The sequence below is a fragment of the Megalops cyprinoides genome, chromosome 7 (genome assembly GCF_013368585.1).
Source record: "Megalops cyprinoides isolate fMegCyp1 chromosome 7, fMegCyp1.pri, whole genome shotgun sequence".
NCBI classification, from domain to species: Eukaryota; Metazoa; Chordata; class Actinopteri; order Elopiformes; family Megalopidae; genus Megalops; species Megalops cyprinoides.
Window position 1 is genome coordinate 38,756,817 of NC_050589.1, and position 25,803 is coordinate 38,782,619.

Consider the following 25,803-nt stretch of genomic DNA (forward strand, 5'->3'; position numbering starts at 1 on the left):
ATGTTCACCTGATTTTTAAACTGATGAGACTGGAGGCCATGAAAGTCTAGGCTCTGTGGCCTCTGTGGGCATGTGTTGACCCCTTTCTTTGGCCCCTGATGAACACGCATGGCTGATATGGAATGTTTATATTTCTGTTCTGATGATGTCACACATTTACGCTGTGGATTGGCAGCAGACATGAACAAGACCAAAAACCTGCCGGAGTGGAGAGAAGACCACAAGCCCTACAAGATCTCTTCCAGCTCTAACAGCAGCTGTCTGCCACGCATAGACATTTCACACCTTTTATTCATATTTTATTCATATATCAGGACAGTGGTAGCAGTTTGCACCAAGGCAATAAAAAGAAAACAAATGACTTAAAATACATTACATACATATGCATACTTGCACACATGCATACACTGACACTGTGACACACCTACACAGAGGGGATCTCTCATTGCGACCGCCTGTGATCATACCATCCTCATACCATACCATCAGGCCTCTGTTTGAGGCTGGTTTGTAACTCCCCAATTTTCAGTTGTCTGCTAGAGGTAGAACTAGAACAATAAACAACTGAGCCTGCAATAAACCACATGATCTCCAAACCCATGTACACACACACACACACAGCGGGAGCTGTGGTGAGGTTTTTTCCACTTGTAATCTTTTCCACAGTCCCAACGCATCCCCCCATCAGCCAGTTATCAACATAAACCTAAAATGCCAAAGATGGAGTTTCCACAGTGTAGAAATTTAGAGGACATGACTTAGAAGGATACTTCTGCATATACACTGCCCTCCATATTTATTCCTACCAGTGGCGGCTGGTGAGCTGGAAACAGGGGAGGTTGAAACATTACCTTTAAATCTATTACTTTCAACCTGTTCCCCTTTATCCTCCTTGATTAACAATAAAACAAATAATTCACAGAATAATTGGCACCAATGAGTAAACAGAGTAAATGATTATGCTCGCAAAACAGCGCAGATTGTCTGTAGTTTGTGCGCTATTGCGAAAGCTACAGCATGAGGTTGTTTAACTAACAAGGATGGCAATTTGAACAATTAAGTGGCAAGTTATCCCAAAGCTTTCTCTTAAATGTTTCACAATATAGCTTTCTGGTGTCACAAAATTCAAATTATAAAACGGAGCTAAATTTAGTTAGATTTAAATTACTGACAATAAACTTTTAGGTTAGGTTGAGTGCAATGAACAATAACATTTAGAACACAGACCTCAAAAGCTGTGATGTGTCATGAGCATTTAATGTAATTTAAATTGATAAATGCCACGCAAATTGTCACAAATGACAGGGAGCAAGGTCATGGGACAAACAAATTAGCGTTTCCCAGCAAGCCTTCTTCCGTCGTAACTTTTGAGAAGAAAGCAACCAAATGAAATAAGTTGGGGATAGAAATCATATTTATTTTTAATAAAACATGTAGTTTTGGAACATTTTAATAAGGACAAATAAAAATACATGTAAAAAGCCTATAAATCAAAACCGTAAATGTGATACACAAGGTGGGAAGGTGGTATATATTGGAAGCTTGGTGATATTGTTGAATGGTTACTTTGAAGACTGTGTGAAACAGTCAATGTGTGAGAGGGCCCACCTACAAATAGTGAAGTAGTAAAAAGTCACCATCCTATATGGGCCCCTGACAGCCTCTGAGCCTGGCTGTACCATCAATAGTTACACCAGTGGTTGTGTCCCAAATTGCACACCAGCATATTACATTCTAAACTATCTATCTGTCTTATTAACACAGTGAACAAATTCTGCCCCAGCTCCAATCAAGTAAAACACCCAACTCCAGTAGTGTGTTTGGGTGTGTAAATGTTTGTGTGTGTGTGTGTGTGAGAGTGGGAGAGAGTTTTTGTATGACAAAGTGTACTATATTGTATTTTTCCTATTCTAGTCTTCTCTTTGGGAGACATATCAGAAACTTTTTTTGATCCAAAATAAAGGTTAAAATAAAATTAAATAAAAATTAAAAAGGTTTTTGTGCTTATAGCTCACACAAATACCTAACTGCCTGGACAAGCACAGTCAGGTGAAGACAGAACTATGGCAAGAATTCTTCAATTCTTCAAGTGAATGGTGAGTACCAAGCACTTTTATTTTCGGTTGAATTTGAACACTTCAACTCCTTACATCCTGAATATTCAAAAAAGGAATACATTTAGGTTTATTCATGTACAATTGCAAAACAAGAATTGTAACAAAATTCAGTGAACCAAAGCAAGTGAATGATCTGCTATTCTACTGTACATGTATCTGGAAACATCTGCTTCAGGGAGAAATACTTTGTATGTATTGAAAAGACCAAGGATGTTTTTCAGTCGAGAAATCTGAGATTCCCTTGGCAAGCATATTTACTCCCATTTTGTGGGCGGGATTGAGGGCAGAGTACTCTGCCTTTTCCAGAAGAAATTGAACAGGAATACTTCTGCAGTGCATTCCATTTACTGGATTCTTCCAAGTCTGAATTTCATACATAGCCTTTCCCTCTATTTTCAGTCATGCCTTTTAGGGTATGAAAAGGTATGTGTACATGTGCGTATGTACACAGGTGTGTGGGTAGCCAGGATATAAATTGCATAGTGACTTGGTGGAGATTTGGTCGAGGTAGTTGTTGGGAGTGTTTATAGCCTGCTGAAATGCGAGGAGCCAATGTGGGCATGCAACACACCATACTGATCTAAAAATGGATGCACAGCTGTGACATACTGCCTTGTGGCAGGGAGGAGGCATGGTCTGTAGCATGGGCCTCCCCTACTGGATGAAAGGGGTGGGGTCAAGGGCCTGCCTCATCACCAGAAGGGGGTGGGGACAAAGGTACAGAAGCACGCCCTACTGCAGGGATACTGTTGTAAATTTTTTTGCTCGTTAGTTGCTTAAAACAAAAAAAATGCTGTTGATTTTAGATTTGACATTATGAAGTTAGCATAAGCTTAGTGCTTTATTACACACATCTGTTGCTGATCATTTATTTGTTGTAAGAGAAGTACACTTAGTGATGGTGATTCTCTAAGCCATGTCTATTCATTTGAGGGCCTTAAACAAGCTGGAGAAACAGCATTGTAGATGGGCCAGGGCCATATTTCAGGGGCTGAAGGAAAGTATGGTGAGACAGAAAAACAGGAAGCAAGGATCTTTGGTCATGTAGAGTGAAGGAACAGCAAACCCTGGTCTGATGAGGTGTACAAACTTGTATAGTTTCACTTCTGAACACAGTAATCCCGTTTATGTAAAAGTCTGAGAATTCCAAATTTGTGCATTCAGTATTCCAGATAAGTTCCTTCAGCAAAGGCATTTGTAAATATGTCACTTATAATTATCCTTTACAAGCAGACATTTAACTGGAATAAGCAACAATGTGAACATGCATAGGCACACCATCATGGAGGCATTAGCCTAACAGTTGCATAACTGGGCAGTAATGCTTTTCATTTTATTTATTTCAACCAGACATTTGCTGATTACAGTTGCATTCCTACCATGACATGCAGATACATCACAAAACACATCATACATCTGATGCTGCCCTCTGCATTCTGAGGCTTCCATTTGCCACTCCTATTCAAACTTGTACCTCAACATCTTTGTTGAAAGCCAGGAACTTTCACAATATATAACAGTATACAGTTATATTTCTATAATTATTAAACTCATTAATCCAAACAGACTAAGTTTGATGGTTAAATTCCTACTGATATTCTGTTATGATGAATATGTATGATATAATATGTTCCATCTCATTTGTAATCAAACTCTGACTTCTTCAGTATATTTTATTTGGTATTTCTTTATTTTTACAGTCTTGTATTTTGAACATTTACAAAATAATCCTGATAAATAATGCAAAATGATTGTAAGTGCAAACATGGCCAGTGAGAATAAGAGGGGATTTACACTGTGCGGGGGACTAAGACAGAGGACAGTCCGTGTAATTCAAGCCACAGGAGAGTCAACACTGTGTCAAGGCTGAAATGAAAGTTTGCCCTTCAGTATTTGTACAAAGTACTGATATATTATTTTTCTGCTGGAGATGAGTCTCAACCTCTCCCATCATGACTATACGTCTTCATTATATTTGTTCCTTTAACGCAGATGTTAGCATATGCCTGTGTATACAAACCACAGAAGCTTCAAAGAAATGAAAATGAAAACTGCACCAAAAAATTCCCACATCTTCCTCTTCTTCTGTTCTCTTTCCTCCCCCCCTCTCTAGCCAGGCGAGGGGATACAAGCCCTTGCTCAGTGCCTGATTGGTCAATCCCCCCCCCCCCCCCCCCCCGCTTAAATAGTTTTAACAAAAAGAGAGAGGGGGGATGGGAGTGATGGGGGAGGGGATTTCTGTGTGCTGTGTTGTCACTTAGAGAGGAGAGTAAGGGAGAGGGAGAGAGAGCACTGGGTCCCATATGTGGTAAAAAAGGAAAATCAGAGCACTACACACAGCACCAGCCTGTCTCTAGCACTGGGGATTATTCTGCATCCAGATCTTACAGAAATGCAGGCATGAAGCGGTAAGGCGAGCCGTCTCCCTTCCCTCTGCAGCCGCTCTCTGCGTAGGCTGCCTTATTTTTTTTTTGCAGTAGAAGTATGTATACATGTATGTGAGTGTGTATCTGCGTGTGTATATGCGTGGTTGTGGGGTGAGGGGAGTAGGGGCTTTCACATTTTGTGTTGTTCTCTAAAGTTGCAGAATTAGGGTGTACTCACACTAGGCTTTTTTAGAGAAAGCCCTCTCCATTGGGCTGTGCATTCCGTGATCCAGTGTGTCTCTTTCTCTTTCCCTCTGTTCTTTGCTCTTTCTCTCTCTCTGCATGCTGATGAGTTCCAGCTGCCTCTGTGTGCCGCACACGTTGTGCATGGTGTCTTTTTTTCCTTTTTCTTTTGTAAATCTTGGACTCTGGTGAAAAGTTGTACATGCAGGCTGTGGGCTACAAGCTGTGGGACAGAACAAACCCTGTGTAAAAGTGCATGGTTTCTGTGGGACTCTGTGGCTTGTGGTTTGTGTTCGTTAAGGTGTGCTTAGAATATTCTGAGGTTAGAAACCCAAACATAAGCAGTAGTCATTGTTTTTAACCCACACATATTTTCTTATTGTATTTCCAACACATTCATGTGTGGAAAAGTAATTTCTTCAGTGGCCAGTAGTGCTGTTAGTGTATGTCTGTCTGTCAAAATACATTCATTCAATCTCAGTGCTTGGACTATTTGGCATGCATATGAATGTACATAGTTTTATTGATATATTTGCAATATTTCAGTTCGTAATATAAATGTTTGCAAGTGCTCTCAGTCCTCAGTCCACCAACTTTTAAAAAATCTAAAAATTATTTTCAAAAATAAAGTATTCTTTTGATGAATTAAAGACTAATTAGCTTGCCTACTGTTAATAATAAAGCAAACATTTCATTTCAGTCCACTATATGCATACAGTAATGTAGTTGAGCAGTAATTATTAACCTATTTTCATTGTTCTACAAAATCCTAAAAGTGGGCATAGTTTGGTTGTACACTATTGTTCTGCCACATGTGTGCTGAGTCAGTTTTAAGGTTTACATGCACAAAAAAGGCTGGTTATTAATGATGAATGTTTTAACTTTTCACTGACTATAACTACAATAATAAATAAATAACAAATACAAACAAATATATATATAAATATATATTTGCATTTCAAATGCAAATATATATAACTATGTAAGACTTTATTGTTCTCACAGAAAATATGAGGTGGGTGAACTGTTGAATTGTATGGAGTATTAATAATTTCATAACATAAATATGAAAAGATGACACTTTCATGACACTGTATTAACGTGTCTAGAAAAGAAAACATAATCCCTCTTAATTATCATTAAAAATAATAATTTATTTCAAACACCGCCATAGATGCAGGTAAAACTCTTGCAGTTGTAATCATGTACACATCAAAAGAGTGTAATGAATAAGATCAGGAAAGTGATGTCCTTTCTGCCTTCTGTGCTATGCAATGGTATGCTAGCTAGAAGCTTTTTGTGTGGCAGATTTAGAAAGCCCTTTGTAGAACTGTTCTGGTCTGTGGTCAGTCTGCTGTTGCCTTGCCTCTGATCAATACTTTTTTGAGGAGAGGAGAATCTCTTCATTAGGAGAGATTGTAAATATGTGCATTTGTATGCGTTTATGTGTGTGTGTGTGTGTTTGTGTATGCATGCCTGTGTGAGCATTTGTATCGAGAGGTGTGCAGCACTTTAAGTGGTGTCCCCATGCTTTCATTTCCAGGGCTGAATGTTGTGGAGTCTTAGTTGGAACCCAGGTCAGCTATGGAGTGCAGCAGGAGAGATGCTGACCTGGGGCTCACTGCTGAGAAACTACCATCTCCACAAAGAAGCTGTGCATAATGCTGAGTCCTGTTGTCCCCTACAGTAAGTTAAATCTTCACTCAGCACTTTACACTCAGGGATCTGCAGTAGAACAAACATTTGTTTTTCGTGGGACTTGAGAAAGCTGGATTTTGATTGGAGTGCATCACTGCTGAAAGCTAGGGGTGTTTCAATGTAAATTAGCTCCTGTGTGAGACTACTGTTTGTTTGGTTACACACGTGACTGTGTAAGTTCAGTGCCCTGAACAGATACGTGCGTGGGTGTTAGCGTGTGAGTGTGCAGCTTGTGTGCATATGCGCGTATTTTGTGTGTGTGAGTCAGAGATACTGCTACACAAAATTCAACACACCTCATAACTGAACTTAGGCCAGCCCAACTCAGCTAAACCCAATCAAACACAAAGTAGCTTTGCATAAGAGAAAGAGAAAGGGAGATGGTATGCTGTAGTGATCCTAGTTTAAAATCCATGAATTTGATTGGTATTGGTTGGGTATTGGTTGGGTGCAGTGGTATGAGAGGCAGGGTGGCATAGTGGTAGTGAGCAGGACTTGTAACTGAAAGGTTGCTGGTTCCTCCCTGGGGCACTGCTGTTGTACCCTTGGACAAGGTACTCACCACAGAATTGCCTCAGTAAATATACAGCTGTATAAATGGGTAACATGTTAAAAAAAATGTAACCGATATAAGTTGTTCTGGATAAGTGTGTCTGCTAAATGCCAATCAAAACTCAGCCCTGGAATACTTTATTTACTCAATGCTTTCAAAAAAAAAAAAAGAACTGAACAAGCTTTCAGTTTGACAGCTGTAATTATTTTGCTGGCCTTTTTGTCCTATAGTGCTAAAATGTCTTTACTGCCGCTTGCCACTGAGGAAGCCACTCACTTATTGAGTGAGGTGCATGGTTTATAGGGCTGCTTTGTTTAGTCTCAATCAAAAGGCAGATTTGTGTAAACAACTTCATTAAAATATTATCTTAAATAAAATATTAATTACTAAAAATAAAACACAACAAAGATCCCAATGTTCCCCTGCAAGTAGCTGAATCATGTGAATGCACTGGTCATAACCTAGGACCTCCAAATTATGACCAATGTAAACAAAGTGGACTGCAAGATTGCCTTTTCCCTCTGTTCTAATCAGATCTAATCCGTTCTGATCAGAAAATCAGTCAAGATCCTGCGAAGCCAACAATAACAGTCCAGTTTGTCATGGAAATAAGCTTGACTAGAGTAAGATGTAACAGGAGGAGGCAGGGGTGGGGTCCATATTCATATCCTACCCTCCTCCCCCGTCAGAGTGATGCCATGGCCAGCATTCTTTTGTGGGGTGAGTGGTCATACTACATAATGCTCTGGTATATTTAGCCAACCACATTTTTTCTTAGTCAATGACCCTCTCACACCTGGAGCAAAAAAAACATTGTCAATAAAGATAGCTAAAGGTAAAGGATATAAATATATTTTTAACTGTAATCTCAGTTCGTTGTTTTGATGCACTTATTTTCTGGATCTGATTTGGTCAGGTGAAGCGTGATTTGTTAGGTAGGTGGGATAAGATGTGGAAGAGAAACCTATCTGTTGTCATTTTTTCTACCCATTGCTTAACAAGGTCCAAGCAAAAATTGCATCAGACAATGTTGATGGAGAGGAAATGACTGAACTTATGTTATGAAAAGCATACAAGTTGCTTACTCTGAATTCTGCTTTGCAAGAGAAACAATGCACTTGAAGAGGTGAAACCTTCGAAGGTAGCTAAATGAGAGTCTCATGGATAAAAAGAAACTTGCAGCAGAGATAGATTATTACATTTTGTTTTGTTTTTTCCCTAAAGAAATTAAAATATCAAGATCTTTGTTTAATTTTGTTGTTTAGCTGGAAACATCCTTTATTTAAATGTTTAAGATTGCCATTAAAATTGTGGACAACCTCAATCAGACTGCAACCAAATTTTGCTATTAATTAATAATAGTTTCAGTAGTGCAAATTCATAGAAATATTATTTCTCCTGGATAGGAAACTTGCTTGACACCAGTATTCTGAGACGATAAGTGTTTTTTTCTAAAGGGATTTGAAGCATGACTTTTGAGTCATTTTTTATGTTTATGCTTTTAGAAAAGCCTGTAGGGTCTAGTGTCTAGTGTCTCGTTCATGTGTGGCAGGAGTGTATACCCTTTATCTGAGAATGTCACAATGCTCTGATGGAATGTTTGGTACTACAGTATAATCTGAACACCCTGCCTGCCATTCCTATGCAGTGTTAATCACAAACTGAGAGCTGGGATTTTATCAAAGGCATTGAATATGTAGGTCTTGGGAGTCATCTACCTCTGGTTCTTCAGCACCACTTTATGTGTTGGAAAGTTCTGGCATGTTTAGTCCCCATGGAGGTTACAGGAGAAACTGCTGTGGAATAGGGAAAAGTGTTTTCACATTGGGAGGTACAACTTATGTCACCTCAGACACGGCTGTTTGACATGTACTTTGTACATGTACAGCTGTGATGCAGGAAGTTCCCTCTCTTACCCAAAGTGTCACACACCAGGATTTCATTTTCCAAAAAAATGTTAATAACCATAGGCTGTTCACAAGCACAGCAGACAGGGGTGTGCTTATGTACCATACATGTGAAGAATGTCACCTCTGTGTCAGAATTTTCTTTTTAGTAGGGCTGAGTATTCCCGCATGCTATCTTGACTCCTGTTTCTACAGCGCTAGTGTTTGAAATCCATGAAAATCCATCTATACATATGCACACACACACACACACACAAATGAGTGCTAATCACACAGTTACTCACACATGTGCAGACAACAGCACATGCAAGTACACAAAGTTCACTCAGATATACATGCTGAAAGACAACACACACACTTACACATGCACATATACCCACATACACTCCCATCCACACACATGTGCAGACAAATGCACACACAAGTACCCTCACACACTCACAGTCTCACACACACACACACACACACACACACACACACACTGTCTCTCTCACATATGCTGTACATAGCCTGTCCAGCACGATGCAGGGGACCACAAGCTGAGATGTGGCGGCTTTGGACCCGAGAGGAAATCCGATAGAGATTCCCAAAGCCATGGATACTCCTGTAGGGACTTTAGACTGAGGAATCTGTAATCTGCACTTCAAACAGGCTCTTAAATCAGTCCCAGGCCAGCAGCCTTAACTTGTGTTTCGTTGAACGCCCCTACCCCCCCCCCCCCCCCCACCACTATCCCCACCCCCCGTCATTGGAGCAGGATCCACATGGACACAAATATATGGGGCATGCCCCTTGGAGCGCCAAAACCCTGTGGATTTTAAAGACCCCTAAATGAGCTTACTTCACTTGGTTCCTGAGGGCCTGTGGTCACCAAGGACTGGGGGGGCTGCAATGGCGTCAGTTAGGTTATTAAAAGGGGCTTGGAATGAAACACAAAGAGGGGAACATTCTGGCACAGGGAGAGCGGGGAAAAGCACCTCTGACAGGGCAGCAGGCGTTTGGATAAACACAAGCACTGGCTGAAGTGTTTATGTGAATGAGAGTGGAGGTTGTTAGTGAGGGGTGTGAATGGGGTTTAATTAGCCTGCAAGACAAGGCTGGTGGTGGTGGTGGGGAGGGTGTAGGGGAAGTTCTGTGTGTGGGACCACGACTGTGCACTGTGAGGGGGCAGAGTTTCGAGTGACAGATTTAGCTGCATCCACCCCCCACCCCCCACCCCCCCCATCTTCATGTATCACAACTCTCATCATAGAGAAGTCCTTGTGCAAAAAAACTCTACTTCAATTAAGATTTCAATTAAGTAATTATAGAACAGGTTTTGAGTATAAACCTTTACGGGGGTTTCAGGCACAAAGACTGCCAAAGCATTGCAACATGAAGTCTTAATAACTGGGTAGAGGAATTGTATAATTGTCACTGGCCAAATAGATCAATAAATAAATGAATAAAGCACAGCCATGTTTAATTTGTTCCTTTTGAGGCCAAGGTGGTTGCCCTCTGGCATGTAGGCAGTTTTAAATTTCAGGTGGAAACCTCCTCAGCCTGAATGAAAACAGTGTTTAATTGTGCTGGGCAGTTGGTGTGAATTTACACACAGAAAATCAGAGGCTTGGCACAGTTTCTGAGACAATAAAGAGGTCGAGGGGGTGGAGAGTGGAGTCGGACACAGTCAGAGGGAACAGATAACTGAACTAAAGAAAGATACAGAGAGAAAGAAACTGTGAGCATTTGTGTTATGAATCTTTATAACATAGGATTGTTGATGATCTATTTTATTTTGATACTTTTTATATATTATTTTCATTTTGGTTGTGTATATGTAGACATAATCATTAGTATGCATATATTTCTGTTTTATGTGGTCCTATATTTGTATTTGGTACTATGGTTTTTCCCTGCCAATTTAGGACCGCTGAAGTGAATTAAAGCAAAGGGAAAAGAAAACAAAAGAGACAAAAGAAAGAGGAGGGGAGAGAAAGAGTGAGAAACAGGCGGAGAGAGTCTTGCCCTTTTGTTTTATTCTGAAAGAGGGAGTAGAGAGTGTTCTATGTTTATTTCTAAAATGCCTCAGCAACACTTGACAACCTCTGCAATCTAATAAAGCCATTTTGAATCCCTGATTACTTCAAAGAAGGATAGTTATAAGAGGGAAAGAGTTAGGGGAAAAAAGATGCAGACAGAGGGTAAAGAGGGAAAGACAGATATTGAGAGATGGGAACCAGAGAGATGGACAGACAGGGACATGGGGACAGACGTAAGGAAAAAGAAAGGGAGATGGAGAAGGAAAGAGGGAGACAGATGGAAGGGGGGAGGTGATTGGTCTTCGCAGGGCCTCGGAACAGCTGTTATTTGATATATTAGTGGACACAATGACCCAAGCCCAGCCTTCAGCCACGGAAGAGAGAGCCCCTGCCTCTTTCTGAAGGGGAATGGGGGTAGGGGGTAAAGGAGGGGGCTAAGGGGAGTGAGCCATTTCTGGACATGAATAACCAGCACAGGGGGATGGGGGAAGTTGTTTTTAAAATGAGAGGCTCTTATATATTGAATGACTTTCACTGGAAATGTACTAATTCATGGATCACATGCAGATCACTGGGGCTTTAGCTTGCCTTATTCCACTCCCCAGTATTTGAGAGGGAGACTGATAGAGACCCTTAAACTGGACACTCAGCTCTGTGGTTTGTTATTTCTCCATGCTTCCATGTCTACGAGGTTCCTGTTTGCAATAGGAGCTTCTGGTGTTGTCTGTGCTGTTTAACTCACCATTGACATTTGGGCCTTTATGAATATTCACAATGAAAGGACAAGTCAACAATGGCAGGCATAGACCAGCATAGTTCAAATGCATCTAATTAACTGCTTCTAATGTCAGTGGTTTTATCTACATTATCAAAGTGTTGCTGCTCTTTCCTGCCATGTTACAGTCACTGCAACTTACATTGTTTCTATGAAACACACCCAGTGAGGCACTCTGAAACAACATCTTTGTCAAAAGCGCTGTGTCAAATGAAGTTGAACGAATTGACTGAATCATTGGGATAGATTGGTTGTTGATGGCGAGGCAGGGCAGTGCAAATGATTTCTGGAAGAAAGTAATGCAGCAAATCAGCAGTGATTTCCAGAGCTTTTTGGTTCTTAGGAGGGCAGAGCATTTCTGAAAGTTTCACAATCATTTCAGGTTGACAGGACCAGCAGGGTGTGGGAGTGCTATGGGCAGCAGGTGTGATAACCCATAAATAACCACAGCTCCACTGCTGGTTTGGTTGGCGGAGAGAGCTGAGGGGCCACAGGCTGAAAAAAGGGGAAGGAGATACAGAGATTGCATTACATTTTATTAGCAGGCACTCTTACCCACCGCAATGGCAGCAGTGTAGCATAGTGGTAAAGGAGCAGGACTTGCAACCGCAAGGTTGCTGGTTCATTTCCTGCCTGGGCTACTGCTGCTGTACCTTCGGGCAAGGTACTTAACCCACAATTGCCTCAGGAAGTATCCAGCTGTATAAATGGATAACACTGTAAAAAAACTGTAACGTATGTTAGCCTCTCTGGATGAGTGTCTGCTAAATATTAATAATGTAACTTCGGATGATTAATTGTCCATCTATACAGCTGGATATTTACAGTGGTAGTTCAGTTTTAAGTACCTTGCTCACCCTTTACACCCTTTTACCCCAGCCCACAGTAACAGGGATTTTCCATTCCAAACCATGCAGAAAGGCTCACACCTAATGCCTGCCATGCCATCTGAGGGAATGTACCCCAAGAAACGCTACATTTTCAGAGAGCACATGTTGGGGAGACAAAATAGCACAGCACAGTCAGGTCGGCAACAGAATTGTCTGGTCACTAATGCATGGGAGAGAAAGTTCCACCAGCAGCAGCATTTCAAGTGACTGTGAAGTCCCTGTGAATCTGTGGCCATTTTCAAAAGAAAAACTTGTGTTTTCTCACTTCAGGGGTCCACTGGGTCATGAAAGGCTGAGCTAACCACCAGAGGCATTGCTGTGACCAAAATATTCATAAATCACTTCACATTTCCCCTATTTCACCCACTATGGTCCTATTTTAACCAAAGATACGAGCAGTGCCACCCTCCTGAAGTGTTCCTGTTTATATGAGAGTATTAATCATGCGCTCCAGGAGGGAGAGTGCCGGGGGAACCCACTGCTAGCTATAAGCACCCCCATTCTATCTCTGCTAAATTCACATCACACACACACATACACACATGCCACACACTCTCTCTCACACACACACACTCAAGTACACAGTTATATTGGGCCTGGCTGCAATAATGTCCACTGTCTCCAAATGACAGTCCAATGGCATTCCTTTCCAGAGCAAACAGCCATGCTCGTGACAGAGATAAGATCTTTGCAAGCAAAGACAAATTATTTGAAATTCCGGTAAGGGTTACCGCTAGACAGTTCATCATTCTCCACTGTAACCTGTCAGCAGTACACTCCTCAGAATACTGATTAATGTAGCAAAGACTATCAGTGCCATCAAACCTGAGTGCAACAGACACTGTAATATGCAGAGATCTATCCTCGGCCATCTGAAACACGAGCTCCAGCAGCTGCCTGTTGGGGGAGTTGAGAGGTCTGGGCTGTTCACTCACGTGAGAACCTCCCCACCAACAATTATTGACCATACAATTTTTCAAAATGAATACAAGTAAGCTGATAATGTGAGCGTGAGACCACCTTTGTCAGTTGAGCGTGGCAGTGATTAAGTGGAGCTTAAACACAGCCAACATTCCCTCTATTGGTGCAGGTCTGTCCACTCTCGCACAGGGCAGGATGGCTGCAGTCGTAGCACCTCTCTCTGCAGGATGTATTCTTCAGAAATAGACCCCAGTTTGAATTCCAAGCATTCCAACAGCAGAGGCTGTGTTCAGAGGGGACTAAAGTCCTCGTGTTGGCTTTATGGCCCCCCTCACTCAGAGTGAGGATGTGTGCAGCAACAGAAGTGTTGTTCAATCAAGATGTGTCTCGCCTTTTCCCATTCTGTCTGACATAATGTTCTGACCAAAATTCACCTGTGACAATGCATTCATGATAACCACAGCTTTTGCACTGTTTTTGCCATACTGCAGTTATTTGACCACTCTTTCAGGGTGGATCTGTGGGTTGGTCCATGAGGGTTGTTAGATTTATACTCCTGCACTACTATAGCATGAATCTTCACATCAGCTGAACAGATAATCTAACTTTAGGGTGAAAAAAGGTGTGTCCATCACATTCCTTGTGGTCACCTCCCTTGCACTGAGTCTGGCAGTATGCACAGGTGTGGCTAAGTAAAAGAGAGGAGTGTGACCGTCATTGCTGTAGTTGCTTTCACTCATTTGCTTGTCGATGCCCTATACCAAGGGTGACTCACAACGCTACATTGTTAGATGTTGTGGTTTTCATGCAGCAGTATATGCACAGATGCTGTTAAGGTTAAACTGCTCATTGGTAATATAGCTATGCCACTCCCAAGATATCAACCTGCATCCTATTTATTCATTTGACTGATGTTATTTTCCAGAACAACTCACATGAAAATATAAAGACCCATTAAGCATATGTCAGAGGAGCAACAAGAACAGGAGAGTAGGTAAGGAATAGGGGGATATGTATTTAAAATGGAAATACAACAAAGATATAAACATACAGCTGTTTCTAAACACACTGCTCTAAAGTGATCACACAAGCATTGTTACCTCTGGGTAGCATGGGTCTACAGCCAAATGATTATTCATAAGAGAATTATTCCTGGTGTCCTTACTATGCATACCACTGACCTTTGAGAGTAATGTAGCTAACTCCATGTAAAAGCCTTTCTCAGGGTGATGATGATTGGAAATACTGCTGAACATGTGCACTGTATTTTCCCCATGTTGTGATAGGCAGGCTTATGACTTATCAAGGAGGCAGTAACTAAGAGCACTGCTGGGCCGACTGGTTTAACACATCCTGACCATTTAATCCTCAAAGTCTGCAGCAGGGGCAAATGGGGATCTGACACCCAGTAGTGTTTCACAGAAAATGGAAGAAAGCAACTTTGAGCATCACTGTCATTGTTTTTTTTGTGTGTGTGTGTGTGTGTGTGTACCTATGGGAGTGTGCAAGTGTGTTCTGGCAGGCATTTAAACCCTGTAACAGCAACAGCAGTAAAAATGATTTGTGAGTGCTGTAAGTCATGGTTGCATTTTAAATCATTTCCACTGAAGCCCTTCAAACCTCCACCCTGGCCTTACTCACCTAATTGGCTCTTAATTACTTCATTGACCCTGCTGCTACGGCTTGCTGCTGTGACTCACTGAGAGTGGAGGACAGCTTGAATGAAAGCTGGCTTTCCCAAATGGGGCCAAATGACAAGGCAACTTATCAATCCCAAAGTGAGGGGGCCTTGAGCTGTGCGTCCGTGCTTTCGGTCTCTGTGCTTAGAAAGACCTGGTATTGGAGCCTTGATGTGTCTCTGGATGCTCCTTACCTTGATATCTACCATGTTCCACCCTTAGCAAAGCTTTCAGCTTCTGTCTAAGCCGCCAACCAAAAGGTTGTATCCTGATGCCATTTCTGACTTGGAAGGTGAAGCCATATTGTTGGACAGCTCCTTTACCTGTAATGTGCTGTGATGTTATTTATTTTATTTGAAATCCCAGCGTTTCAGCTTAACATGGCTAACACTGTGGATTGATTTGTAGCAATACAGGAGGTCTTTCTTGTATGGTGCTTGTGAAAATCATATAGCACCCTGAGCATTGACATCAGACCATCATCACCTGGGCCAAATTCATCAGATTAGGATGTTGTTCTGCCCTATTATTTAAGAACTGAAGCAGTTCCAATGTCAGCTGACAAGTACCCCCTTTCCACCCACGCAAACTAGGTCCTAGTTCTGGGCTGGTGTTAGTGTCAGTTCGGAGTTGGTTCAATTTGCAAACCTTCTAAGAACCGGTTTGCGTTTCCACAGGCTAGAGAGCCACCATAGAGCCACGTCATTACATCACTATATATGTCTGTATATGTCTCCACTTTCCCGCTAGCGCCAAGCACAATAACGATGGCGGACTACATCATCGTCATCGTCAAGTGTTGCTCCTGGCTTTGCGAGCCTACATTGGCATCCAAACACGACTGGTCCATCGCATTTGTGTGCATTACCCAAGCAACCATAGGTACTAATTTCTCCAACAAGACCAACAAGACCAACTAAAACTTTGTGACCACCATTTAAAAAAAAACAGAGCTAGTGTAGTGTCTAGTCTGCCTAAAAAGAAGAAGAAAATTTTATTTTTCAAATGTTTCACCTTGTTGCCAGCCAGCTATGTATTTCTTAGCTGTTTAGTGAGCTACTAATTTCTCACATCAATGTTACGAACTTCGAACATAACATTGATGTGAGAAATTAGTAGTTATGCCTGCTTGGGTAATGTTAGCTGACCAACAGCTAGCTAGCTAGCCATCAATGTTATGTTCGTAATACTGATGTGAGAAATTAGTAGCTCACTAAACAGCTAAGAAATACATAGCTGGCTGGCAACAAGGTGAAACATTTGAAAAATAAAATTTTCTTCTTCTTTTTAGGCAGACTAGACACTACACTAGCTCTGTTTTTTTTTAAAAATGGTGGTCACAAAGTTTTAGTTGGTCTTGTTGGTCACGACAATCCTGCCCCCAGGCACTGACGTAAGCAGTTGTTGGTTCTAGACCAGCAAAGTGTTGGTGCCGCTGTCAAACCAGTTTTCCTGGCCGAGAGCCGGTTCTTTGGCTGTCGAAATGCGAAGAACTGGTTCAAGATTAGGCACCGGCTCCAAACCGGCCCTTGAACTGCCTTGGTGGAAAAGGGGCAAAGGACAGCGCTGACGCTCACTCTTAGTGCATACTCACACTAGGCCCGGTTGCCTTGTACCGTGCCCGAGCACGATTGTCCCCCCTCCCCACTCCCCCACCGGCCTGTGCTCACATTGCACCTAACATTCCGGGCCCAAGCATGCTTACATCATCATGATGCGACTTTTTTTGTTGAAGAAGAGTGCTCTCGCACAGCACAATGGAGTTCATGATTGTACTTACTTTGTGGCTTATTTGGAGTTGTTTAGGGCACGGTGACACACGGCCCTTTCACATGCCTTATAGATTTATCAATTATGCAACGCAGCGATTTTCAGTTAATTGTGCTGCAAGAAGATTTTTACGGAGGCAGCTGACATTTCAGTCATTATGCTAAAGGACAGGCCAATATTTTGTGTCAGATTACAGTAGCTTAATCACAATAATGTTAGCTAATGTTAACCAGTTAGGGCTACTACTTGTGTGTGCGCTACTGTCATCATTACAACAACAAACATCTTCTATTACTACTTGAATAGTACACTTTTCAATTCATTCAAGAATATTTGAGTTAATAACGGGTCTGATTCTCACCTTATTGATGAATGTGAATTGTAGTCGCGAGTAAAGCTCCAAATTCCTCCCTCAACGTCAGCTGCCTCCATAAAAATCTTCTTATACGTGTAGCACGATTAACTGAAAATCACTGCATTGCATAATCGATGCTAACTGGCTGGGGAGCTAACGTTAGCTATCTAGTGATAGATTTGACAAACATAGCTAGTGAGCTAACAGGCTACCTATCTGAACGATTGTTGAAGACTAGCTACTTACTAACAGGTTGGCTGTTTCATTTGTGATACTCTGACTAAGCCCCTGACAACAGCAATGCTTACATGGCCATGTAAAGTATGGTTAGTTTTATTTTGCTTGCTAGTAATCAAGCTAATGTGGGGATCCACAGAGTTACTTTTAGGAATAGATATACAGAACAAACCAATCAAAGATCATTTTGGAGGTAGCCAGCTTGTTATATCTCAGCTAGCTAATCAAATGATGGTTTAAAGGATTTATTATGACTGGGCGTGTAACTAACAGATATCCAGCTAACTGTTGCTATAACGGATATATTTGTTAAATGGGACAGTCGCATCATTGACGTCATGCTCGAGTGCCGTGCTCGGGCATGGTTAGCGATCACACTGATGTGTACCATGCCCGAGTCCAACTGAACCGTGCCCGAGCCCACATCTTCAAGCAGACCCAGGCACGGTACGGAGCGATCACATTAGTCAAACGAACTGGACTTTGAGGGTCAAACGTTCTCGGGCATGGTACGGATCGCCTAGTGTAAGTACACCCTTACATAAAAAAAGCACTGTTACTGGCCTGCTGGGGTGGGGGGTGAGAGCTCTGGGTGTGGGGTCGTTTCTTTTGTACTCTGGTGGGGGGTGGAGGAAGAATGGGGCAGTGAGGGTGAGGGGCGTCTTTATGACGCCCATCTCCTGATTGGATTGATTCAGCCAGCTCTTGTTTACAAGCAGCCTCTTGACAATCTGCCCTGTTTAATAGATGGCCAGCCCAAAAGGCATGTCACATCCATGTAGATTATAGTCCTGGGGACAGGAAGACAGTGGGGAAGGGACACGGGACCCCCAGGGGAGCAGTGATATGGAGTCCCTCGCTCCAGCGGGCTTCCTGCAGGTCTCAAATTTCAGGACCTCTGGTTCTGTCTGGCTTTACCTCTCACATGAGGCACACACACATACATGCACACATGCACACAGACAGAGAGGCACACACAAGTCCCTCAGCAATCACAAGCCTGCACAAAAGCTGTCAGCAAAGTGCCACAGAATAGATTAGCCAGATTTCCATAATTAGGGAGACTTGTGACAATAGGATCCCTGTGCCTTTGTCTCTGGAGCACGGAGTGGGTGGCTAATGGAGGAAGGTGATGCCTGCTGGATGGCCATTTCTCACGGAGACAGAGGGACTGTCAGTGAGAAACATCTGTTCTCTGTGGGCCTGGGACACACATGCTCACACCCCCCGGACGTGACACTCTGCCAACCTGCCCCATTTACACCGACCCCGGTGAGGATGCTTTGGATATAGAAGAGAGAAAAGCATCTGAACAAGGCCTGTGTATGTGGGTGTGTGCATTTGTGTGTGCATGTGTAAGGGTTTCCCTGTTGTATTGTAAGCAGCATATTCAAGACTGGAATGAAATCATTCCAAGAAAAAATACAACATACTTTTTAGATATTGCTATTAGTCGGTCAGATGAATGAATAAAGGATCAATAAACTTAAGAATGAATGTGTCTCCCAGGGGCATATAAGCACATCAGCTATGGGACAGTCATTGGGGTAAGTCTTAGGATGCTGAGAGTTTAGACAAGGTCCCAAGTCCTAAATTGAGACAGAGTTCTCTCAGCTGTCTGTGGCGGGGTCTTACAGTGCTTTCGCACTGGGAATATCTACTGTGTTGCTTCAAACCCTAAGTTATAATTTCTACTTAAAGCAGCAATGCATCTCTGTGTGTCAGGCCCTGCACTGACTCCCCTTAGCTTGCCTATAGACAGATTTGGCAGGGCTAGGGCCTGATGGGCGTGGCACTGCAGCACACCCATCCTGAGCTCTGGTGGGATGAGAAATGGCCCTGATGGTTCTTCTGTTACCATCCCTCGTAATTACTTTAGTATCATGTCTTACATCTTGTGTATGGCCCTTTTTCCTCATGCTGTGATCACTATATAAGTAGTATGACCTGCTGATATGTAGAAGGCATGATTGTAGACAGCCCACTTTTATCTCTTACAGGGATACAACAGCATATTCTCTCGGCTCCTCTTGCAATTGTTTTTTTTAGCTCTAATCTTCTGTGATTATGAGAATCATCATTGTTGATTACAAGGCCCCAGTCCCTCAAGAGGGATCTAATTGTCTATCTGCAATCTCCTGCTTGCACTGCTCTAATCTGGCCATCGTTTGCCGTATGCGGAATTAATTAAGCGTTCAGACAGATTTAACCCTTGATGTGCTGCAGATTAAGGCCTCATCCAGATTATTGTGGGGTTCCTGACTTTTTCTCTGGCACTCCTGGTATTTTCTCTAAAGAATAGAGAGGGCAAGATTGTAGGGTAAAACCAGCTCACATACAAGGCCACTGTGTCCTACATTCTGCAGAAACCTGTCATCGTATCAGATTTACCTAAACAGTTTCTCAGTAACAATTGAGAAATTGAGAACAATTGAGTCACAACTGACCCAGATGTTTCACGTGGACTCTAACCAAAGTTTCATTGATCATATCTCCATGATAAAGTTCTTTGGTTTTTCTGTATTGGGTACAGTGCATACAGAACTATGGTAAGTGTGCTGTTGAACCTGTTTCTAATGCGTTATCCAGAATAACTTGCGTAAAATGTATTAATGTAAATAAGAACACAGTTATCACTACACATTGGTTGTTTGGATCCCTTTACAAACATCCGTATCCAGGGTAACTTATTGTACATATCTTACATTTCACAGGTTTTCTGTTTATATCACGGGATATTTACCAGAGAGACTGAGTAATTTGCTTAAAAGCAGAACAGCACTGCTCTATCTGGGACTTAAACCTGCAACCTTCTGGTCCTGTTCAATAAAATGGGGCAGGATACCACACTGCCTTTCATACCCAAATCAGCAGGTATGACAATGGCTGTCAAGATCTAGACCTCTGTAGAGTCTCAAAACCACCACAGTGTGTGTCAAGCTTGATAAGTCGGCAGTGCCCCCTAGGCTCTCATCCATCTCCGTCACACACGTCTCCATTACTGGGCCATACAAACTAGCCCTCCAGTATAGCTCCCCAAGCTGTCTTTCTAAAGCAGCACTCTGAACAAGTCCTTCAAACCAGCCCCCTGAACTAGTCCTCAAAACCAGTTCTATGGCTCTGCAATGCCCAGATGGACTGGTGATCTCATTGTTACTCTCTGCAGCACCTGCACTAAATCAAATGGCAAACTCTTCTAGTCAGGCGTTGTGGGAGTCCAGGGTATGTTGGGCATGTGTTTGCATTTGTTTAAAGCTGCAGAGATGGTGGGCGGAGTCCCCCTGATAAGTGGGGAATCTGGGAGCTTGTGGAGCAGGATTTGAATATGAAGGGGATGATAATTCAGTGACCATCTGCCAGTGCGGTTTTACTGAAGAATTAGCAAGCATAATCTGAACACACACATGGGTGGGTGGAGGGAGACAGGGAAGAGTGTGAGAGAAAAGCAGAGGGAAAGAAAGACATGTAGAATGTTGAGTTTTGCTTTAAAACTGCTTTATAAAAAAATCAAAGCACCAAGTGACAGATGTATAAACACCAGTTCCTCACTCTCTTCCTGAAGGGTGAACTGGAAAAACATGTGAATGAATGACATTTATTCTTTTACCACTCCTTCCTCCACTCTGCTCCTCACCCCAGGCCCAGTCCTGACAGTCCAATAATGCCTTGCTATGCCTGGAATGTCACACTAAACCCGCAGCGCAGAGCAATCAGAAAAACCTCTTCAAATGACCAATCCCTGAGCCACACACACACACACACAAACACACGCATTCACGCACAGACGCACATGCACACATGTACACACAGACTCACAACAGTAATCCCCTGTTACAGTGCGGTTCCTAAGATCAATCTTAAAATCTTACAATTACATAAGTATTTAAGTCCGAAATTGCTTTTTTGTTGATAAAGCAGGGAAATGGCTCCCTCTGATTCATTCACCACTTAAAGACTTGTCTCAAGAAAGAGCTGAGCATTGAGCTGCAGGACTCATTAAACCAACAACAATAAACAAGGCTATGATGCTGTGACCTCTGCAGGACATGGGGGAGGGGGGAGAGACAGACAGGGAGAGATCGAGGGAATGAAGCTGCAGAGGGATTTTTGTGCCCTGATGTTCATTTCTCTGCCCTGTGTCCCTATGGCATGAAGCGATAGTAATGAACCGCAGGGCCACAGTGTTGGAGATGGCCAGTGGAAAAGGCATTCCAGTCCCTTGATATTCAATATTCAATGGGAAACACTGAATAGAGCATAATTTTGCATCCCTCCCAACCCCTCCTCCCCCCCTCTCCCTCCCCTCCCCCCTCTGGCCTGAAGGCCCCTGAGGTTTTTGGAGAATGAGTGCACGGATGGGGTGGGGTTAGGGGTCAGCAGTACATGCACAGGGTGACAACAATAGCTCCTGTGGGAGAGGTGCAGATGCAAGCGCTGTGATTTTACCACCATCCAAGAGAAGGAGAGAGACAGGGGAACAGCACAAGCTCTGGCTCCATTTCCTCTGGGCAAAAAGCAATCCCTCTGATACAAGCTACAAGCCCAACACCAAAACACTATCTGTCACTCCTACAACCTCAACACCAAAACACCATCTGTCTCTCCTATAACCCCAACACCGAAATACCATCCTTCATTCTTTCAGCCAGATTGCTAAAACACCATCTGTTCTTCCTATAACCCCAACACTAAAACACCACCACCACTCCCAATACTAAAACAGAAACCACTTCAACAGCAATACCAAAACAGAATCCAATACAACTCCAACTCTAAAGAGAATTTACTGCAACACCAACACCAAAATAGAATCCACCACAACTTCAACACTAAAACAGAATCCACCACAGCCCCAAAACACAAGAGAATTTTCTACAACCCCAACACAAAACCCAGCATTTTCCATCCATGAAGGGTAAAATAGCTCCCATTTACTGCCTATGAATTGTGGTAGTGAGTGATGGCGTAGCCCTGTGTTTTCTAAGTGTTCTGTCCCTCTCTCAGGTCTATTGAAGATGCACTGGACCCCGGAGCATGCCCAGTCTGTCAGACAGTGGCCTGAGCAGCACTTGGACGTTTCCTCCACTACCTCTTCCCCGGCTCACAAGCCCGATCTTTATGCTGGCCGGAACCGCAGCTACAGCTATGCTTGGGCCAACGAGGACATTTCCGCCCTCACCGCCTCCAGCCTGCTGAAGCGCTATGCAGAGAAGTACTCCAGCACTCTCGACTCACCCTACGATCGCCCCACTGTGGGCACCTACCCTGAGCCCGCAGCCTTCAGTGCTCTCAATGGGCAGAAGAGTGAGCTGGACCCATGGCCCCTGTCGCATTGCACCGAGGGGGCGTACCCACTGGTCCCGCCCTCTGGGCATGAGGGCCTGGCAGGGGCCAAGGTGGTGGGCACGGCAGCAGGCGTGTTGGGCACAGGTGGTGTGTCAGTAGTGAATAATTCCCTCTCAGACCCAGGGTATTCAGCAGGAAATTCATGCAGTGCCCCCCCCTCCCATGATTACCCCCCAGCCTACAATGGCACCTACCTCTCATCTGGGTACTGTCCCCAGCCCAGCTCAGCACTTCCCCCCTCCTCCCTGCACCCCCTGCAGCCCGCCACCACCCTGGTGCCCAGCTACACGCCCCCCGGCCCGGTTTACAACTACCCTCCCAGCAATTACTCTCACCAGCCCAGCCTGGCTCCGAGCTACACCCACCCCTCCGCTCCTTACCTTCCTTCTGGCCTGGCTGCCCCTACCCCCCTGCCCTCACGACCCACAGTGGTGGGAGGCAGCTACGGCTACCAAAATCAGAACCTTGGGGGTACGGAGCGAGGGGGATCACTGAAGAGAAAGGCCTTTGAGATGACAGGTGAGGAGGAAGAGGGGGACAGCTCCCGCTACAGGAAGTATGGATACGATCATTCCAAGGTTGGCATGGGCTCGCCCTACGGCATGGGCAACAAAGAGGAGTGCCACAGCAATGGATTTGGGACGGGCCGCGCTGGCTCACAGGCCTTCAAACGCAGCAAGCCCCCCTCTCAGTCTGGCCTGGGGCGGGATGAGCTGGGGAAGTACAGTGGGCTGAAGCCTCTGGTGTCCCCCCCCTATGGCGGGGCGAGTGAGTACAGCCCCCCCGCCAGGATGACGGGTGAGAATGGAGGAGGAGAGCACAGTTACCCACAGCACCACTTGGGCCCCAAGCTCCCCGCCCCCTGTGCCCAGTCAGGTGAGCTACTGAAGAGCGCTGACCCCCGACTGCTGGAGCTGGTCACCGGAGAGCTGCAGGACCGCAACCCTGCTCCGCTATGGGGTGAGCTGCTCGGACAAACCCAGGTGAAGTCTGCCCTAGAAGAAGACTTGTTGTGGCCCATGCTGAGGCCCGGGCCAGCCCGCCACCCCCCCAGAACCATCTTGCTGTTCGGGCCACAGGGCGGGGGCAAGACCTCTCTGTCCCGGTGCGTGGCCTCCCAGCTGGGCGCCACTTTCTTCCGGCTGAGCAGCACCGCCCTGACCTCTAAATGGAAGGCGGAGGCAGAGAAGATTCTGCACACACTGTTCCTGGTGGCAGGGGCGCGGGCACCCTGTGTGGTGCTGATCAGCCAGCTGGAGGCGCTGCAGGAGGAGGGGCTGCGGCAGCAGCTGTGGTCTTACCTGGAGACAGCCCAGGGGGGTGTGGCCGGGCCCGTGGTGGTGGTGTGCACCACGCGCCGGCCTGACCTGCTGGAGGAGGCAGCACACCGCTGCTTTACCAAGCGCTACTACGTGGGGTTGCCAGACGCAGGGGCACGCAGGCAGGCACTCCTACAGGCACTGGCCCCACACGGCTGCTGCCTGAGTGAGTGCGAGATGGGCGCTGTGCTTCAGCGCACCGAGGGCTTCTCCGTCCCCGAGCTCCTGCAGCTCTGCCAGCAGGCCTCCGCCTCCGCCTCTGCCTCCTCCCCTGCCCCCATGCATGGCCTGCCCAACCCCACCACACCCCCCACCTTCAAGGACTTTGAGAACGCCTTTTGCAAAGTGAGGCCACACGCCACAGCCAAGGAACTTGACACCTGCATGGAGTGGAGCAAGGTGCACAGCCAATGAGAGAGGAGAGAAGAGGGGAGGAGGTCTCGGCGTGATTGCTACCCGCTCCCTGTGCAGAGTCTGGGAGAGGTCATTGTGCAGGTGTTCTCTTAACCTAGTACTTATGTTGCAGCCAAAAACAAGATAAAAATGGTTAATGGTGTGTTATGAGTAAGGAGGCCACGCTAGATTTAATCTGTTAAACCACATCACCTCATAAATGTACATACAACTTTATTTTTCCCAAAGAGCTGAAAAAGGACCTTTTTGGGTGGTGTGTGGTGTGTGGGGTGGTTGGTTGAAAGATTTGGAAGGTGGTCCATGGGCTGATTTGACAGCATGTTTGAATGACTTTTAGGGGTGTTTCACCATATCAGATTAGCCTTGATCCTGGATCCTCAAACATTTGGACTGGGCAAGCGGTTAAATGTGTGACTATTCTAGATTATGGCTAATCACAGATATGTGAAAAATCCCAAATTATTGCTACTCTCAGGATCCTATTTATTTCCACTCCCGAGGCATTGCCTGTTTTTTTTTTTTTTTTTGCTTTTAACAGTTATTTTGTCATGCTGGCCTTGGTTATCCTTTGCTAATGAAAAGGCCATTGGATCTACCAAAATCATATTTTATACCAAAAAAAGAACAGTGATTCCATTGTCTTTTTCCCAAAATGGTCACATCTGCCCTTTTTAGAAGCAGTTCAGAGCATAGCCTTTCTCCAGACTGACACTGCAGTTAAAGCTGACTATTTTCACCAGGACCGATCCAATGGAATTAAAGGAGAACTCCTGTTAAAAGTTAAAACTGATGAAATTGAAGATCATTTTTGATACATGTCAAGTATTCACACAGGGCTGGGCATTCAAAACCACATCGTATAAACCCCGAACACAACCAGTTTCTAAATGCTTGATGCTTGAAACATGTCAAGTCTTCACTTTTGACCTGAGTTCACCTTTAATACAACCCACCCTGTGACCTCATTCATGCATTCTTTTCAAAACCACTGTCACCTAGCAGGCATGCAGCAAGGCGTCATATGCAGCCCAAAACTCCAGAAATCAACAAATAACCATACATTTTACTGATAACTGTAAGAGATAAAAATTATTAATCATTGCTAATCACCCAGTTAAGCACCACTTATGAAACACCATCAAATACATCCAAAATTTTCATGGTATAGAACAAGCAGATACACATTATGCAA

At 44.1% G+C, this 25,803-nt stretch overlaps 1 protein-coding gene across 1 annotated transcript; it reads left to right on the top strand.

Annotated features, from left to right (window-relative positions):
* The first annotated feature begins 4,472 nt into the window (after positions 1-4,472).
* On the top strand, positions 4,473-24,611 carry si:dkey-157g16.6 (uncharacterized protein LOC561837 homolog). The gene is made up of 3 exons (XM_036533572.1): positions 4,473-4,525; positions 6,270-6,412; positions 22,537-24,611. The coding sequence occupies exons 2-3, from the start codon at positions 6,388-6,390 to the stop codon at positions 24,609-24,611; spliced, it is 2,100 nt and encodes a 699-aa protein (XP_036389465.1). The 5' UTR covers positions 4,473-4,525; positions 6,270-6,387.
* The last annotated feature ends 1,192 nt before the right edge of the window (positions 24,612-25,803 follow it).

Bases quoted from the DNA above. Each gene is read 5' to 3' on its own strand.
- si:dkey-157g16.6 (XM_036533572.1), top strand. From the start codon at position 6,388: ATGCTGAGTCCTGTTGTCCCCTACA. The intron at 6,413-22,536 runs GTAAGTTAAATC...TCCCTCTCTCAG, and splicing joins GAGTCCTGTTGTCCCCTACA to GTCTATTGAAGATGCACTGG.